This window comes from Mustela putorius, unplaced genomic scaffold, assembly GCF_011764305.1.
Source record: "Mustela putorius furo isolate JIRA1106 unplaced genomic scaffold, ASM1176430v1.1 tig00000224_pilon_pilon_pilon, whole genome shotgun sequence".
In the NCBI taxonomy this organism is placed as follows: domain Eukaryota; kingdom Metazoa; phylum Chordata; class Mammalia; order Carnivora; family Mustelidae; genus Mustela; species Mustela putorius.
Genome location: NW_025421321.1, coordinates 2,126,871 through 2,141,538, shown reverse-complemented (window position 1 = coordinate 2,141,538; position 14,668 = coordinate 2,126,871). Strand labels below are relative to the sequence as shown.

At 51.0% G+C, this 14,668-nt stretch overlaps 1 protein-coding gene and 1 long non-coding RNA gene across 5 annotated transcripts in view; one reads left to right on the top strand and one right to left on the bottom strand.

Annotated features, from left to right (window-relative positions):
* The window catches only part of SH3RF3 (SH3 domain containing ring finger 3), a 368,285-nt gene that overhangs the window by 238,104 nt on the left and 115,513 nt on the right, over positions 1–14,668 (top strand). For both annotated transcript variants that reach the window (XM_045077593.1, XM_004764328.3), the window contains exon 3: positions 1,398–1,493. In XM_045077593.1, the coding sequence (XP_044933528.1) occupies positions 1,398–1,493 (96 nt within the window). The remainder of the gene's footprint in view (positions 1–1,397; positions 1,494–14,668) is intronic.
* LOC106007025 lies at positions 3,203–14,658 on the bottom strand. 3 transcript variants are annotated; one of them, XR_001181492.2, is made up of 4 exons: positions 14,548–14,658; positions 10,843–10,959; positions 10,582–10,687; positions 3,203–3,503 (listed from the first exon to the last, which is right to left on the bottom strand). It is a non-coding gene; the product is annotated as an uncharacterized LOC106007025 (long non-coding RNA). The 3 variants fall into 3 exon arrangements; XR_001181491.2 differs by lacking the exon at positions 3,203–3,503 and adding an exon at positions 8,166–8,338; XR_001181493.2 differs by lacking the exon at positions 3,203–3,503 and adding an exon at positions 8,166–8,338 and having other exon boundaries at positions 10,869–10,959; positions 14,548–14,657.

The following is a 14,668-nucleotide window of genomic DNA, read 5'->3' as shown; positions in this document are numbered from 1 at the left end:
TTATTTGGAATTTTTTGAAGTTGGGAGGCTGGAATGAGGACAGAGAAAATGAGGGGTATGATTGTTCCTAGGCTCTACTCTGTACCCCTCCCTGGGTGAAGAGAGGTTTGGAAGAGACCACAGTGAGCTGCCTCTCACAGACACACATCCTTGCTTTTCGCTACCTGTGTTCTCTGAAAGACATCTCCCACTCCTATTAGGTGACTCTACCTTGACCCAGATGAATACTCCAAAACTCTATGGTCCCTTACCTCACAGGGAAGCCAGGTTTTCTGGTAATTTCAGGTAGTGTGCTGGCCTAAAATGTGCCTCTTAACCAAGGGAGGCCCACCAGTCCCATATTATTGCTTCCCATTAAAGTATTGAGGACTCAGATTGTACCTTCAAATCCAGTAGGGGTTACCCCACTAGGCTGGCCATCAGTTCCTTAGCACAAGTCCCAGATAGGCCAGGTGGTCCCTAGCAGATTGTTGAGGGACAAGTGACAGGGAGCTTTTGATGTGGCGGGACAGGGGGCGGGGTGGTTTGGCAGACAGCCCATGGCATACGGAGAGGAGAATGGATATTGGAGAGGGAACAGGGGCCAGCCACAGACCCCTGGTGTAGGCGCCATTTTGCCTGTGGCATCCCTGTCTGGCCCTCTTAGCACTTGCTGCTCCCTGTGTTGTCTCCCTTCCTCACTCCCCTTCCCTGTTGGGTTCTCCCTTTGTTCTCCATCCTTGCTCAGTGCTTTCTCTCTCCCACCCTCCTCTCCGCACCCCTGTCACGTGTCCCTGCAGCATCTGGCACCCGCGATGGCATCCCGGGCACATCCTTTCTCACAACTGCCAGGCTGCCAGTCTCCCCGGAAAGCTCCTCTTCCTCCATGCTTCATGCCTCTTCCTTTCCCTTCCATCTGTTTCCACTTTGTGCATCTATACTTGGCATTGTCTGAGTTGCCAAAGAATTTAGGAGGGTTATCCAAAGCTTTTTGTACCCACGACTCTAAATAAATGGAATTGGATTGGGTCATTTTTCATTTGTGGATGGAGCCAGAAATTTAAAAAGCTTTATACTTGCTGAATTTATTTTTATTCAAAATAATTTTACTTCAGTAAATAAATAATAGGAACATGAATTTTAAAATACTAGCCATATTGTAAATTACCACACGTTTCTGTTTGAGGATTTTTGCAGCTATAATCAATATGTAAGAGAGAAAGCGGGAGACTGTGAGTGAAGATGTAAGGGCAGATTGTTCTGGATGTCAGATCCCAGATGGATAACAAACCTTTCTTTGCGTCATGGTGTAGGATCTTTTCTTAGCTTCTGCGATACTGACTGGTCTCTGTTTTTGTTGTGTGTGTTCCATTGCGTGTCCACGTGCTTGTGTTCGTGATGGGCTGCGGCCACCACAGGACGAGATCCTGACCGTCATCCGAAGAGTGGATGACAACTGGGCAGAAGGCATGCTGGGAGACAAGATTGGGATCTTCCCCTTGCTGTATGTGGAGGTAAGGTCACGCTCTCAGACGCGCATCCCCTTCCACCCTGCTGACTGTCACCAGGCGGGGCAGGGGGCAGGGGGCAGGGGTGGGCTCCTGGCCTGGGAGCCCCTCTTCCAAGAGAGGGAGATGGGGACCACGTTGGGTTTTCGTTCAGACTGCTGTGCTATGAGAATTGTGTCAGCTCCTTGAATCGTCTGTCCCAGGCCTGGTTGCAGACCATCTCACTGTGTGGGCAGTGAAGGAGGGCCCAGATGCAGACTTTAGCTACTTCTCCTGGAAATCCTGTACTGTCACCCACTTTCCCCAGGCTCTCCTGGGTGCTGCTGCTCCCGTCTCCCCAGCCACAGAGGAGAAAGCAGCATTCCCCATGTCCCTGCAAACGGAGCTGAAGCTGGCTGGTTCTAGAGGGCTGTTTGCAGTCCTCCCAGGACCTGGGTAACTGGGGTGCTCGTGCAGCTGTGAGTCCCTAAAGCAAAGATGATTTGGGGTCTATTTATTTCCTGTCTCCTTTCCGTAACTAAGGAGCATTTGGCTTCCAGTGTGTAAGTTAGGGGCAGTGGCTACACTGGGAGAATCTTTGAATGTTTCCCCTGTAAACCCCTGTTCACTGTGGGTTGTTTGTGTGTGGGCAGGACTGTTTGCCCATTTGTGTGCATGCGCCATTTGTCAGTGCAAGTCACATGTGTACACCCACAAGCCAAGACACACTTCATCTATTAATCACCACATTTATCTGTACAAATCATTTTAAGTAGTGCTTACTGCGTGCTCACTGTGTGGGAACACTTTCAAGTACTTGCTCATTTAATTTTCTCAGCAACTCTGGCATATTAAAGCCAGGAATGTCCCCACTTTACAAGTGAACAAATAGAGGCATGGTAAGGTGCATGGAAAGGTCCCCTGGTGGGTAAACGGCAGAGCCAAAACATAAACACAGGCTGTTTGCTGTAGACTTAGCCCTTCCCTGCCCTGCCCTCCAGGACCTGTCACTAGCAAATTCTACTTCACTGATCCTGGTGTGGGACTCCACATGCTGGTAAGTGACACAGCCGGCTTTGCCATGCTTACCGAGTGGTGTGTGGTGATCCCTGTCTCCTGCAGGATCAAATCCAAATGCTAGAGTAGGACATTCACCACTCTTTTGCAGTCTGACCTTCATCTATTTTTCTAGCCTCATATCTGGTCATTTCCTCTTCTTTCTCTAAATGCTCTGGACCAGGGGATGTCTCATAGTCATTCTGGATAAAGTGCCCAGGAGATTTTGAGGCCCTCTCACACAGTAACTATAAGTCTACACACACACACACACACACACACACACACAGTGCTCACACACAGTCCCACTCGCATATCTGTATGGACTCATACACATACTAGCACACTCTCACACTCAAAGTCCACACCCACACCCCTCTCTATCACACTGTAGAAGTCAGATTCCCCAAACACCTTGTAAGCTTCCATCTGTGCATTTGTTCCAATTTCCAGTGCGTTCTTTATCCTGCTGCTTAAGATCAGAGAACCTGATGCCTGGGTTACAGTTACAGTGCAGTCCAAAAGTGAAAAATCTGGTCTCCCAGATGTTTGTAGCTGGGGGAACCTCTTTCCCCGGGCGGACCTATGAGGATACTCAAACACATATGCAGAAATGCTTATGGAAACCTTCTCAGGGTGGCCCCAGACTGGAAACTCCACATCAGCGGTGGGATGGATAAGTAAGGATGGTATGTCCATACAATGGAATACTACCCAGCAGAGAAAACGAACAGACTGCTGCATTTAAAAGCATGGCTGAGTCTCACAGACAAATCTTTTGAAAGAAGCCAGACACGGAAGAGTATGTACGATTTTCACCTTTAGGAAGTTCGGAGGCAGCCAGAATGACTTCAGGGTGATGGAAAGCAGAGCAGCAGGGCCTCTGCAGGGAGACTGATGGGAAGCAGTGAGAGGGAGGCCTCGGGGAGGTGGAGGTCTTTGATGTCTTCATCTTAGGAGTGCTTACGCAGTTGTGTGCCACTGTGAAATGGTGTACAGTTAACATGTGTGCACTTGAAAGTGCAGTTTAAGAAGCTAAGACAGAAGGAACACTGAGGCGGGTCCCATGGGCATCCTCTGGGGAAGGCCAGGTCAGACTCATCAGCTACCAGCCCTCTGGAAGGGCTCAGGCATTGTCACGGAGGCTGAGGGCTTGGGCTCGGGGCTGGCAAACCAATCCGCTGGGTTCTCTGGGGGCTCTCCTCAGTTCCACAGACACACCTGGAGGGCAAACTGGCCTCTCTGTGCCTTTCCAGGGCCTGAGCGCTCCACCACGGGAGACAGGCTTTCAAACATTTCTCCTTTGAGGACTTACAGGCAGGCTCTTCTGGCCCCGAAGCCCTGTGTGCCCTGTGCCTCCAGTGACAATCCTGTGTCTGCTCTGAACATGGCTCCCTTACTCCTTTGTGTGTTTGCACAGAGAGGAAGCCCTGAGGACCCTTGAGGCCCAGGGGCGCTCAGCCCTCCTCCCAGGGACAATGGCAGAGCAAGGCCCGAATTAGCCGTGGGCAGGGGCCTTGCTCCTCTGGATCCCACTCCTTGCTGGGGCAGGGCCGTGGCCCAGGTAGTGCCTGGCCACAGACCCCTGCCCCAGAAGCCTGGGCCACAGCCACAACACCCCGATCTGCTCTGAAACAGACTCCTGGCTTCTCACTCAGCAGCCCCTGAAGACAAGAAGCCCCAAACAGGTTATTTCCTGAGCCTGCTTTCACTGTTTCTCTCTCAGTTCCTTTTTGACGTACTTGAGTGGTTTTGCCCCCCGTGTAGTCTTAGGGGTGGATTCTGGGGTTGCAGAGTTCAGGTTGTCTTCCCTCCAGGAGGCTGAGCAGGCCTTTGAGATCCAAGGGGTTGGAGCTCAGGTCTTCCGCAGAGTTTGAACCTGAGCTTCCCATTGAAGTGGTTTCTGCTCTCATGCTTGACCCAGGGGGATGTGTAAGAAGTGAACAAGCACTTTGGCTCCATGGATTACACAGTCATCTCCTGAGCAGAGCTGTTTCTTCACCCTGGGTTTGCCTAGCAGGCCCAGTGGGACAGGCTGTAAAGCCAGGCTAGAGGCAGCCTGGCCTGGAGTTACCAGTGGCCCGTCTTCTGAGAAGGCTGTCCCAGTCTCTGGAAAGATCTATACTTCTGGTGTACTGCAGATATAACCCTCTCCTCCACGCTCCCCATAGTGTTCAGGGGCCTGGCTGCCACTGTATCCCCATCCGCAACCTGGGCTGACTGGTCTCAGGCACTGACTCTGCCTGCACCTGGCTCCTTTGCCCTCAGGTCCTCGCCACTCCTGTGTGACTTCTCTCCCCACCTTTCCAGCCCCCCTTCTGGCTTCCCCAGCCACTGGTCCTGTGTCTGGAACCTGCCTCCTTGTTCTTTTCTCCCTATTGGTTTCGTGAACGATCAGCCTCCAACAGCCGTCGCCACACCACACCCACAGGCCATGTTGCTGACTGACGCCTGCCTGTTTTTTGGGTACCTGTGGGACAGGGCAGCCTCGCGGGTGTCCACTTAGGACAGAGAGAGGACTCGGCATGGCTCTGGTCCCGGGGGGAATAAGCCCAGTCATGTGACAGTGACATGGCCTTCCTTCTATGTCTCCAGGGGACCAAGGAATTGTCATCATTTTCCTTTTTCAGAGTGAATAAATCTGAGAGAATTCTTCAGGCCTGGGGGGCCAGGGAGCCCTCCTCCTCCATGTGTGGGGGCTCAGTGCTGCCTGCCATGGGGTAAATGTAAGGCACTCTGTCCTTCTCCTGTCCTGGCATGGCTGGGTCTGGCTCTGGGTTTCCACCCTGCAGTGTGACTAGACACAACCAGAGGTCCCACCAAGCCAGACCCATCGTCCTTTCCCATGGGGCTCCAAGATGGCTTGCTTGGCATCTGCCTTTCATATGGATCTCAGGTCTTCCCCTAAGAGCAGGGCCTGTTTCTCATGGGCCATGGAAACCCCGGTGGCAGAACCCTGAGTGGGCCCAAGGCAGCCCTACAGAGCATCATGGGTTGTAGAGGTAGACCACCCTGGGCTCAATACCATGTACTAGACGTGTTACATTTGGCACATTTCTCATCCTTTCTGAGCCTCTTTCCTCTCACATACAAGGACAATAGCACGTCCCTCATGGACATAGTTGCGAGACCTCAAGACAATAACAGAGTGCACAGACGAGGCATGAGGTAGGCTCACAAGGGCCATCTCTGTTGTTGCTCTGCTTTTATAAATGTTTGTTGAGTGAATAACTGCTCATTGGTCCATTCATGTATTTACTGAAGAGCTCTGTGTCATTCCTGGGCATTGACCGTATTTGGCCTCCTATTTCTGAGAGTTTTCTCACAAGTGCTCCTTTTCACTCCGCAGCGGGGGTGGGAGCTCTTCCAAGGCAGGCGTGCCCCTATTTCTGTGCAGGCAGGACAGCCCCATCATGGTTCCCTAAGCTGAGCCAGGTTTGCAGTTGGGTAATGTCAACAAGACAAGCAATGCAGATAGTCACATGCCACATGAAAAGAGAGGTAGCCCACCTGAAAGCTATTCCTGAAGAGGGCTCATAGGAATCTGCCTCAGTCCAGAGAGATCCAAAGACAGGATGCAGGACTGTTCTGCTCCGAGCCTCAATGCGGAAGTCGCATGGAGACTTAGAAAATACATTTGGAGATTTGCCTGTGATGCTTGTTTGCAAGGAAAACTTCTCCATGGGGCCAGAATTAAGATCCCAAAGACCACAATAGTCTGGAAACACAGTTGAAAAGAATGGTGAAATGCTCTAAGTGTCAAGTTCTGCCTTCAGGTTTAGAAAATTAGTTGTTTTAGGCAAGCAATGGGGAGACGTGGATCACCAGCAGTTAACCAAGAAAGATCTCCATGTTACCATGACGTGATGGTGCTCTACTTCTGTTGAGTAGGATATTTAAACATTTGCTGATCTTCAAGGGTAGTGTCTGTGTGGTTGGCTACCCACATTGTCACGGTGGGTCCTCCCTCATACCTGCTTGAGGAACAGCCAGAAAGGCCAAGTGGCTGAAAACAAGTGGGCATGTCTTGTCCTGCCCCAGGTTCCTCCTCAGTAGTCCACCTCCCCACACAATACCTGAAGAGTGTTTCTCTCAGATCCACCCTCCCCTGTTCTGCACCCCAAGCCCCAGCTTCCTCCTTCCCTCCCAGCCTGGGCTCCATGGACTCCAACACAGCAATCCCCAAACCCATCTCCAGATGCCAAGACCCAGCTTCACAACTTCCACCTAGTATGGTAGCACCAGATCCTCTCCAGGCATACAAGATTCCAGCCACCCAAACTTCCACACACTGCCTTTCCTAGCCCAGGACCCCTATGCAAGGACCCATAGAGCTCCTCTTCACTCTTCAAAACGCAACTCAAATGGTCCTTGCTCCATCAAACCATTCCCTGAGCCTTACAAATCTGTTCATGTCAACGTACAGGGCTTCCAGCCTTTTTTTAAACTTGTTCCCTCCTCTGTCCAGATCAGGATCCTTCGAGTCAGGGTCCTTCTCTTGTCCATTTTTAATACCCTTAGCACTTAGCAAAGTGACTGCACAGTGGGTGCTTAATAAATGTTTGCAGGAGTGATAGCTTGTCAGGAGATTAGCACCGGCATCAACCAGGAGCCATTTTCTGCATCTAACAAAATGCAGTGATGGTCCAGAGCCAGAGGCTGTTTGGAGGACTTAGAGGCACACTGAGAAGAGGCAAAGAGTGGGAGGAAATGGGGTTGGACTGGTTCTTAACTTTAAAGACAAATTATGTGATGTTTAGCAGGGTACTAACCCAGAGACTGGCTGTCTGAAAGTAGCAGAAAGAATGTGGTCGCCTTGCTCCTGGATTTTGGAGTTTGCCCAGATCTTCCTTTATTGGTCCTCTCCCAGGTCAGCTGGCACCTCCCCTCGCACCCATGCACGTTTACTGGGTCTCACTTACTCCCCAGTGGACTGCAGGGTGCACAGACTTGTCCCCTCACAGCTGTGTGCCACTGTCTGTCCCACTTGCCCTGGACTCCCTGGCTGCGTGGAGCCAACTCCTGCCTGTCCGAGGACACAGTGGAGGAGGGGATGGGGATCCCTTTGTCTCACTTCCAGGCTTCAATCACACAGCTCCCGAGGCTGAGCTCCACACCCTTTCGGCCATCTCCCACCCCTCTCTGGGAGAGAGCCCCGGTTTGATCCCTGCCCCTGCTTGGGTGAGGGCTTCCTCCTTGCTCCCACCAGGCTCGGCACTCACTTCTGTGTAGGGACTGTTCACATCCACTCAACCTGAGACGTGCTGCAGGCAGGACTCTGTCTGTCTCCTTCCCCTTCATACCCCCAGGGCTTAGTATTCGGAGAAGGTACAGTGGCAGGTTGCAGTGGGAGAGGGAGCCCCCCACCCAGGAAACCTGGCTTTCTTGTGCTCTGCGGATGCAGATATGCAGATGCATAGGTGAGGACTGTTCATCTGATGGACAGGGGGTGACGTTGGTAGAGGAAGGCTGTGCTGTCAGTGTGGAACATACCCAGGCCCAAGGGCTGGACACACTTGTCAGGGAAGCCCTGTTCCATCTTCACAACAACAGGCAGGCCTGCTGGGGTGCAAGTGGTGCTCTTTCCTTCCCTCTGGTGTGTCTCTTGTCAACCTTTATTCAACAGACACACGTTAATGCATTTCCTTGTTTTATGCTTTTGCATTTAGACATACAGATAAGGGGAAGGCCCTCTGGGTTCCCTGGAGGCATGGGAAAAATGGGAAAGCAAGTCGATCGAAGTGGGCCAGCTCATGGTCTTGATGAGAATTTATTCAGCTCACATGTGTTGGGATGATGGCTGTCCTTGGCCTCACCTGAAAGGGGGCAGGTTGACTCTGAGACTTTACCTGGGGACCCCACACTCCAGAGATAAAAGGACCAGATCCCTAGGGGTTTGAGTTTAGGGAAGGGAGTACCTGGAAGCCAGCTGTGGTGCAGAAAAAGAAGTTGGGAAGAGGGGTGATGAGTGTAATATTTGAGGTATTGTACCGGCTGTGACAGGTGAACCCTGAGACCGTACGGCTCAACCACAATAGAGGGTCGTATCTGGCTGTTCTGGTTGGCCAGGCTCATGCAGGCACCAGGGAGACCCTCCAATGGGGCTGTGCTATCTTTAACATGTGGGAGTGAGGACAAATTGGGAGTTTCATAGGTCAGGCCTGGCCATGGACGTCAGACCACCACCCACAGGCTGTGGCCAGTCACATAGCTACCTGACCACAAGGTCACTGGGGACCCAGGAGTTTGGAAAGAGTGGATCCTCCTGACAGGAGGGGCTGCCAATTTAGCATGTGGTTTAATTTTGTTCACTGTGTGTTTCATTAACATAAGAAGGAAATAACATGAAATAACAGGCCATGTTCAGAGGACCCCTAAGGAAAATTCCTCCTCCGTGGAAGCGTCCCTTCCCCACCAGCCTGTGAAGATCTTCCATTGTGTGGCAGAACCACGATAAACCTGGACGGGTGAGTGGCTGGATAAGGGAGCTCTCTGGTGAAGAGCCAGGAAAGGGATACATGTCAAGTGGTTATAAGAGTCTAGGCAACGCTTTGGTCAGTTTTATGTTGGATGAGGCACCCCGAGGGGAGAGTAGTGAAAGGGAAGAGATAAAACCCAAGGGATCGCAGGGGACAATTGATGAGTGGTCCCTGCAGAACAGCTGGGAGGGGACGAGGGCCTACCTTGAGGGACAGGAGAGAAACCTGCCCTTCAGAGGGAGGAGGAGGTGAATGGGGAAGGTTCTGGCACACCGAGGCCTGTGGGGATGTTCAGAGTTTATGCTGATTTGCCCTGCTCTCCGCTACTCAGCAGATTATTTGTTGAGAATGACAAGGTTTGGGACTTAAGAACAGAGGCCACATGGGGGCTGTTCCAGGGGAAGATGGTGAGGGGTAAGGGGTATGGGAGAGTTGCTACTGGGGTTGGGGCCCAATCATGTGGGGGTGCTAGTGGGACATGTGTGCCGGGCTGCAGGGTGCTGTGGGAGGCTGAAGGCACTGGCCACCAACTATGGAGCCAGAATGGAGGGCAGTTTGGAAAGAAAAGATGACTCCAGGGAGAGAAGGCTCCCGGGCTATGGGTAATGATGGGAGGAAGCCCAGATCCAAACAGATTGAGGGACTGGAAAGTGGAATTTGAAGGTTTAACGTGTGCTGAAGTCCATTTTCTCTCCCTCTGACACTCCAAATGCATCAAAGACAGCTCTGCCATTCATTGCCCCACACTTAGCTAGATGCACCCCAGAGTGGCTTCTGCATAAAGCCTATTTCTTAAACCAGGAGCCGAAGCATGGGCACATAGTGGATGTGTCCTCTGGATCCTGCTGCCTTAGGACAGCTCTGCTCTGTCCTATTTCCTGCCCTTCTGCTGCTCCCACATGAATCCTTCGTGACCTCCCACAACTGTGTGTGGTCCTCACCAACCTGAGGGAAGGAGTCCCAGTCCTCAGGGCACTAGAGGCCTGGAGCCCCTGCATGCATATCTCAGGACAGCTGTATTCTGGATGGTGAGAGAGATGGAGGAACAGGGCCAGGCTCCAGAAAGTAAGCTGGGGGACAACCTCATCCCAGGGCCAGTGGGAGCCCAGAGAATTCCGACTTTGGGGAACCAGACCCTAGACCTCTGTTGGTGCCAGTACTCATAAACCCCAGTCTTGGTGTTGAATGAATCCTACATGGTGTTAGGAAGAATTGTTGATGGGATGCTGTTTCTAGATCCTGGAAAACCGATGGAGACAGAAATGAAAGTCTTGAATTAGCCAAATAAATGAATGCCTAAATCTGTAGGGGCAGTTGTCAATGACAGCAGCTTCTGACTTGGGAGTCCTTGTCTTTGGCACAATTACAATGCACATTGTTAGTTTGGTTCTAAGCTTCAGTTGATTACAATGTTGACCTCTGTTTGTAGCATGGTTGTCTCCTTGTCACTTCAGAATTTACAAAAAGAAAATAGTATTTTGACCCTGCATCTCAAAAGATGGTATTAAAGCATTTGGTAATGACTCCTTAGTACAACTGGCAGCTTTCACTGGGAACCAGCGAACTCAGAGGTTACTCACTGTACGTGCTCTGTACTGCTCCATGCCTTGGATTTGCCATCTCCCGATGTGAAGAAGAGATTGCTCATGATTTCTTCAACTTCGTCTTGGTGCTCCAGCTCCTTGCCTGGGGAGGGCAGCATGTTTTCAGGGAGGAACATGAAGAGGGTGTGTGGCTTCTAAAGGAATGCCCATGCCCAGGTTCCTGAGGAAAGCCACAGAGACACTGATGCTCAGAGACCCTCTTCCTCCCCTCAGTGCCCTCCACAGACCCTACACTACCTGGGATCCAAGGTGGACAGACTCACAGGTGTGTTCCTGGTTGGGGAGTGCTTGTTCTTTGTCACCACTCTTGGCCTCTGTGTCTCCCTCCTCCTTTCAAGGGCTCTCCTTGCTCCTCTGAGGGAAAGCCAGCATGTCAGGAAGTAATATGGGCAATGGGAGAGGAAAAGGGACTTCTCAGGTTCTTGACAGCTGCCAAGGACACAGCCAGCCATTCCCCATACTCACAGCTGCCCAGCGAGTGGGAGTGAGTGGCTCCCAGCCTAAGGGGCTCACATGGATAAAGGGCATTGTCTGCTTACTTTTGATTTCTTTCCCTTATTCTTATTCCCTCATTCTTTACTGTCTACAGATCATCAGCTCTGCTAACTTGTATGAAGCATTGGCAGAAACGCCCCAGTGCTAACACGGGGATAGATTTTTGTCTCCCCGACTCTGCTTCTCTCTCCCCAAGCACTACTGTCAGGGCTGTTAGAAGCTCAGAGTGTGTGTGGACAGGTGGGGATTAGAAACAGTGATGCTGATGCCAGGTACTTGCTGGCCCCCCAAGTATCAGGTTAGCAGCCTGATAAGGCAGTAATAACATTTTACCCTGATTCACACTTAAACCAACGATGTTCAACCTCCTCTTCACATTTTACTGCGAAGCAATGAGGTGAGTTGATGTGGCCGCAGCCTTCCCACAGCTCTCCTGCCCTTGGGGCCTCCCTCCTGGCCAGGTCTGCTGCTGTGGGAGCCAGTGGGTGGGCCTGACCCCAGATCCTTCCACAGAGGTGGCATAGTTTCTCTATGTAGCACATTTGACCAAACCTCACCCATTCTTTCCTGCAGAGAGATTTCGTTTGAAGCACGGTGCTAGAATTCCTGCTGTCTGAGGAAGGAGATAAAAGCAGCCTCAGCGAAGGGAACTGGCAAGTAAGAAGTGCAGAGCCATCACAGACAGGCAGAAGGGAGCAGATTACGCCTCTGACTGGGGCAGTGTGGTGGCTGGTTTGAGTGTCTTGGGGAGTTTAACTCAGACATCGTGTTTCCATCCCGGAGTTTGACTGGAGTCTTTCTCGTGGCCTCTGTATGTCTCCTTAACACCGATGTATATACCATAGTCCTAGTACATATTCCAATATGCTCGTCTACGATTTCTGTCTTCTGCATTGTTTCTGGTTCTGTTTCTACTGACTGATTTTTCTCCTCTATAAATAACTATAAAATAGATTTGTAGATTGCATTTTCCTGCTTCTTTGCATTCCTGATATTTTTAATTAGATACCAACTTTGTAAATTGTGCCTTTTCAGATGCTGGGTTTTTGTTTTTTTTTATTCCTATAAATATGCTTAAGCTTTGTCCTGGGATGTCGCTAGGTCACTTACAAACAGTTTGATGCTTTTGAGCCTTGCTTTTAAGCTCTGGTCTGTAGGACTATGGCAGCCTCTAATGTAGAGCTAATTATCCCTACTTCTGAAGCTATAATCTTCTCCACTCCATGACCCGTGATTTACAAGGTTTTTCAATCTTGAAGGTGGGAATGCAAACTGTGCCCAGCTTTGTGTGAGCCTCGGGAATTGTTCTGTCTTCCCCTTTGGGTAGTTCTTTCCCTGGCACTGGGTAATTTCCTCCTATGAATGTCCTCATCAGTACTGGGCTACAGACTTGGCAGGGGCACCCCTCCACAGATACCTCCTTTCCAGGACTCAGGTCCATGGACCCCAGCCACTGTGGCCTCCCCAACCCCCAGACTCCATCTTCCCAACTCAGGAAGAAGCCCCAGAGCCCAGGTGAACCAGAGGCCTCACGCGGCAGGCCTCACCTCTCTCGACAGCTACTGTCCTGAGCTGCTGATACCCCATGTCTGAAAGCCATGTTTTGTAGATCTGCTCTCAGCATGTCAGGCAAGAAGGTAAACATGATCGTTGTTCCGCCTTGGCTAAGTGGGTGTTAACCTGGGACGTTTTAGGGATTTTGAAATAAGGGCAACAAGTATTATGTTGTGTACTATAGACTAGTATGGTGTGGTATGTCAGCTGTGTCTCGGGAAGACAGGGGAGAAGGTAGATGGGGCTGAGAAAGTTAGGCTCACAGAGGTATTTTTGGCAGAACAGGAAAGCTGGAGGTCAGCTGAGGCTGTCCGTGCTGCCTGTCCCCATCTCCAGTGCTGAGAGTAAGTAATCAAGGACTTTTTAAGAAAGATGAACTGGTGAAAGCCTTTGAGGTAATTATTCACTACGGATACTGGTGACGACCAAGTTCCAAACACTGGCATGTGGTCCAGCTTTGAAGGTGAGCCAGAGGGTGTGTTTGTCACACTGCTGGTGTTTTCCTCCGTTTTCTCCTTCCCCTGTGGCCCTGCTTCCCACCCAGCTTCTCTCAGGACACCTGAGTTCACCATGTCGGAGGCAATGTGGGAACAAGACCCCAGAAAGGAAATGGGAAAGAAACTTCTCAGAGATTTCTGCCAGAGACTGTTGGGGGACAGGGCTTTGCCATTTTGTTTAAAGTCTGTTTTATATTTACTTGCTGCTAGCCCGTTTCTTACGAGCTTCTACAGCCCTGCATGGCGCGTGGTGGGGATTCCTCCCCACCAGGACTTGGCTCTGAATCTGCCCGCATTTCTGTCCAGGTGCGGACCGCACCTTCCTGAAAACTAATGCACTTAACAGAGTACCGCGCAGTCACCCAAGAGAGCACTGGCCGAGAAAGGCTGTGGGCGCAGCAGACAGGACTGACTGGGAGCCAGGCAGGGCAGGTCCTGGTGTTCCATGTTTTCTCTGCATCTGAGCAAAGTGGTCTGGGAGGCCAACTCCTAAACCCACAGGGAGAGTAAGAAGGGGGCCTTACCTTCACCCCCATTTCCCTTATTTTACAGTGGAAGGCATAACACAAAGAAACGAGACAATTCCCCAGGAGAGTAAGACTTCAGTTTTGTGCATTTCGCCCAGCCACGGTCTGGGTCGGCATGTTTTTCTCCCATCCTCTGCACCCCCGGACTTGAGGCATGCACACACGTGTGTGATCATTGGGGGTGTCCCTAAGAAAGAGAGACAAGTGCGTAGGTCCCAGCACACCCTGCTTTCTTGCTTCCCTAACTTCTTTTGAATTACTTGTGCAGTTAGCATCTTATAGTATAATATTGTACATTCCATAGTTTCTGGGTTTGTTGTTACTGTTGTCTCCCTAACTATAAATGTAAGAAGCCAGACCCTGCAGCACATAATTTTTTTCCATTCTCGGTCTTGGCGTGGTACTGGCACAAAATAGGCAATGTATACATTTGTGTCGTTGCTGGGTTGCAAGCCAGTATTTCACACAAATAATCAAAGTAAGAGGACAGACCCATGGCTGCTTCTGGAAAGATCTTGGCTGGGATGCTTTCAGCACATAGGACTTAGCAGGTCCCCGTGAAACCACCTGTTCTTGCTCACTGGTCTCACCAGGAGTGTCTGTGGGGACACAGAGGAACCCCACAGTCTTCCCCACACCTGAGAGGTGCAGCTGCCGGCCAGCCAAGCAGAAAGCAGAAAAGGCTTATGTGAATTTCCATTTTCAAGAGACAAGTAGGGACTGAAAATGTCTCCACCTGGGGTCAGCTGAAAACGCAAGTGACATTAGTAAAGAGCTGCCATTCCTGCCCCCATGTCCAAGCCTGTCACCTGTGTTGTGGCCTCCAGCTCATCCAGTGGGAAACCAGGCATGCCCACAGTTGTACTCACTGTTTTTGCCTCTGGCTCCTGCTGCTTTCCTTCCTTCCCCTCACAGGTTACTCTTGCGGGCTGTCTTAATGCAGCATACGGAGGAGGTGAAGTTTGGTTCTTTTCTGACCTAACTGGGGCC